This window comes from Bidens hawaiensis, unplaced genomic scaffold, assembly GCF_021521415.1.
Source record: "Bidens hawaiensis isolate Kalapana, Puna unplaced genomic scaffold, B.hawaiensis_p1.1 tig00027790_1, whole genome shotgun sequence".
Classification (NCBI taxonomy): Eukaryota; Viridiplantae; Streptophyta; class Magnoliopsida; order Asterales; family Asteraceae; genus Bidens; species Bidens hawaiensis.
This window is the reverse complement of record NW_027494509.1, coordinates 153,804-157,908: the sequence shown is the minus strand read 5'-3', so window position 1 is coordinate 157,908 and position 4,105 is coordinate 153,804. Positions and strand designations below refer to the sequence as shown.

The window sequence follows — 4,105 nt, the reverse complement described above, 5'->3', positions numbered from 1 at the left end:
CATCATCATAAACATAAACAAAAATTATAACGTTAATCATTTGTCTAGTGAAAAATAAAACAAATAAAAACAAAAATCTTGCAACTTGACTTTTGTTGTTGTTCATCAATCCGTTTAGGCCACTTGATCCTCGTCCTCAAAAGGTCTTCGTCAACTACCTTTCTAAAAGCTGTCTTCTTCCTCTTGTACACTGAATCACCTTCAAACCAATTATTATTATATTAATTGTTATTATTTCATTAGAACCAATTATTATTATTTCTTCACCTGCTTCAATGGAATCCACTCTTTCTTTCCCTCTCATCATCCTTTTCCATGCTCTCTCACTTGTTTCCTCACAGTCTCAATACACCTTACCAAACAACTACTTCATTAACTGTGGATCAAACTCTGATATAGACTTCACTGGGAAAATATTCATCGGAGACGAAAACCGTCCTACCTTTAAATTCTCTAAAGGCAGCAAAGCGGTAAATAACAACCCGGTTTCGGATATCTACCAAACAGCAAGAGTTTTCACAAAGAAATCATCCTACGAGCTCGAAGCGGACCAAAACAACACTTTCGTGATGGTAAACCTTCATTTTTCTCCTTTCTTTTACAATGGAATCGAATTGTCTGATTCCGAATTCGATGTTTCGGTTTCTGGGTTCCTTCTGTTATCCAATTTTAATGTGGGAAACTCTACTGTAATAAAAAACTTTATAATCCCGATTGGAGAAGAACGAAAGTTCACAATCGAATTCACGCCCTCCAGTGGCTCATCTCCCGCGTTTATAAACGCCATTGAAGCTTTCGTAACACCGTCTGACCTCTTCGTGCATGATACCACTTCAACTCATGTATCACCCTTGGGAAAAATTGGTGATATTGGTAGCATATCATCATATTATGCTTTCAACCCGGTCTATAGAATTAACGTTGGTGGTCAGAGCATTGACACAGAACGTGACACTTTAAGAAGAACCTGGATACCAGATGATCCCTTCATCATCAAAAGTGAGCCAGCCGAAAATGTAACAGGCTCGGTTAATTATGATGGTTGGGCAACCCGTTTTGATGCTCCTGCTGATGTTTACAATACAGCCAAAAGATTGAAGCCTAATTCGTCGTCGGTGAATAATATAACATGGAGTTTTATGGTTAATAAGAGCGCTATGTACCTTGTTCGAGCTCATTTTTGTGACATTAATAGCACAGGCCTTAATGATCCTAATGACGCCTTCAATTTCTTTATTTACGGCCAATATGGGGAGCCGATTAAACCGGGTGATACTGTGGGAGCAATGCAAATTCCCTTTTATCATGATTTTGTGGTGGATTCTGTTGATTCCGGGTTTGTAAATGTTAGTATTGGATCGATTCCTAACATCAGCCAACCTGTGTTACTCAACGGACTTGAGATCATGGAGTTACTGAAGGGTTCGGGTGTAGTTGATATTGGGAACAATGGGAAGAACAACAAGAAAGTGTACATTGTGGTTGGATGTGTTCTTGCAGGATTGGTGTTTGTTTTGTTAATCGGTTTCTTCATCGGGTTTAAGTACAAGAAAACGAAGTCCATGGTGGGGACGAAAACGGAATCTAATGCGATGCCATCGAACGGTCGGAGTTCATACACGAGCATAAATATCGACTTTACTGTTAACAACATGTCACCAATTCCTAATTTGAATCTCAACCTTCAGTTCCGGTTTTCCGATATATTGCAAGCGACTAATAATTTTGATGAGAAGTTGGTGATTGGAAAAGGCGGTTTTGGGAAGGTCTATAGGGGAACTCTTCCTGATGGAAAGACGGTTGCAGTTAAACGAGGCGAGATAGGACACGGGCAGGGTTGGCCAGAGTTTGTGACAGAAATTATGGTCTTGTCGAAAATACGACACCAACATCTAGTTACTTTAATTGGGTACTGTGACGAGAGATCAGAGATGATACTCGTGTATGAATATATGGAAAAGGGTACGCTTCAAGATCATTTATATGACACGAATAAAGATGTTGTGAAGCTCTCGTGGAGTAAGAGGCTTGAGATCTGCATTAGTGCTACTCGAGGATTACATTACCTTCACACGGGGTCAGATGCGGGGATAATTCATCGTGACGTTAAGTCAACAAACATCTTGCTTAACGAAAACTATATAGCAAAAGTGGCTGATTTTGGGATATCACGGTTGGGTAACTTGGAGGAAAGTGTGATGGATATAAAAGGGAGTTTTGGTTATTTGGATCCCGAATACATAAGTTGCATGAAATTGACTCAAAAATCAGATGTTTACTCTTTTGGAGTCGTTTTACTAGAAGTGTTGTGTGCAAGACCAGCACTGGATAACACACTTCCTCAAAAGGAAGCAAATTTGGCTGATTGGGCGCTCAAACGTATAAAAGATGGGATGGTGGAAAAGATAATTGACCCTTATATTGTGGATCAGATAAACCCGAACTCGTTAAGGAAGGTGCTGTTTGTTTTTGCAGACATAAACTGTCTGCAAGCTGATTTCATCTGTTTTCATGTCTGCAACTGAAGATGTGGTCTGAAGATCTGCAAGCTGAAAATATAAGACTGTTTGTTTTTATAAGCTGATACTGTCTGCATAACTGTCAAACTTATCTCACAAGATAGAAGTCATTTATTCAAGTTACATCTAGTTTTTAGTCTTTGCTTGCCATGCCGATTTGGTTTTGGTGGGTGGTGGAAGGTGGTGGTGGTGGATGGTGGTAGTGGCGGCGGACGGTGGGTAGTGGCGGTGGATGGTGGTGGTGGACAATGGGTGGTGGTGATGGATGGTTTTGGTTGGTGGTGGACGGTGGTGGTGATGGATGGTGGTGGTGGTGGGTGATGGATGGTGGTGGTGGCGGTGATGGATGGTGGTGGTGGTGATGGATGGTGGTGGTGATGGATGGTGGGTGGTGGACGGTGGTGGTGATGGATGGTGGTGGTGGTGGCGGACGGTGGTGGTGATGGATGGTGGGTGGTGGACGGTGGTGGTGATGGATGGTGGGTGGTGGACGGTGGTGGTGGCGGTGATGGATGGTGGTGGTGGTGGCGGTGATGGATGGTGGTGGTGGTGGGTGATGGATGGTGGTGGTGGCGGTGATGGATGGTGGTGGTGGTGGCGGACGGTGGTGGTGATGGATGGTGGGTGGTGGACGGTGGTGGTGATGGATGGTGGGTGGTGGACGGTGGTGGTGGCGGTGGATGGTGGTGGACGGTGGCGGCGGGGTACGGGGGTGGTGGTGGCGGCGTACGGTGGGTGGTGGTGTTGGCGGACGGTGGTAGGAGCAGTGGATGAGAGGGTGGCTGCAAAGGTTTTTTTGTGAAGATGTTTTAAGCAAGATTTCCTTGCTTTTCTTTTAAGATGAAAGAAGATAACTTCAGATCTGTTTTAAGAAAAAAAACAAACAGTCTTCAAGGGTAATGTCTGCGCGCCTGCAGACATTAGCTCCCTTGAAGATGTTTGAAGAAAAAACAAACACCCCCGAAGTATGTGGAAACGGTTGAGAGGTGTCTAAAGAACACGGGAGACGAGAGGCCAAGTATGATCGATGTGCTATGGGACTTGGAATACGCGTTGAAGCTTCAACAAATGGTGGTGGATAAAGAGCCATATGATGATAGCACCATGAACACATCGTTGCAGTTGTCGATGTCGACGATTGATCGCTTGCCTTCTAAATGTAACGATGATGATTCTCAAGTGATTGATACAAGTTTCCCAAGTGAGAGTCAAGTGTTTTCCCAGTTGAAGATGGATGAAGCTCGATAGTAAATATCTAGGTTTTTAGAGTTGTTAATTATCTTTAATCTTGTATGTTTGTCATACAAGATTAGCATTTTAGTCTTCAATCTTGTATGCATGTATGTATGTGTGAATGCCATCTAACTCCCAATTCTATTAGAAACATTAGTGCCAATTTTCCTTTCGAGGTCAAACAATTGACACTGTAATCTTTGAAAGACAAAACACTAGCCCAACATTTTTAGGGATAATCCTAATATGTGCAATAAACACTTGAAAAGTCAATATGTTAAAAATAAACTTGGAAATTTCAACTTCCACCGAACGAACATGTAACTTTCAGGCGTACGGGATGATGTTTGCAC

The 4,105-nt window shown here is 42.7% G+C and overlaps 1 protein-coding gene across 1 annotated transcript; it reads left to right on the top strand.

The window, feature by feature from the left end:
• Positions 1-259: 259 nt before the first annotated feature.
• LOC143575906 (putative receptor-like protein kinase At2g23200) lies at positions 260-3,877 on the top strand. The gene is made up of 2 exons (XM_077060152.1): positions 260-2,456; positions 3,486-3,877. Exons 1-2 carry the CDS (start codon positions 276-278, stop codon positions 3,765-3,767), a joined length of 2,463 nt encoding a protein of 820 aa, XP_076916267.1. The 5' UTR covers positions 260-275; the 3' UTR covers positions 3,768-3,877.
• The last annotated feature ends 228 nt before the right edge of the window (positions 3,878-4,105 follow it).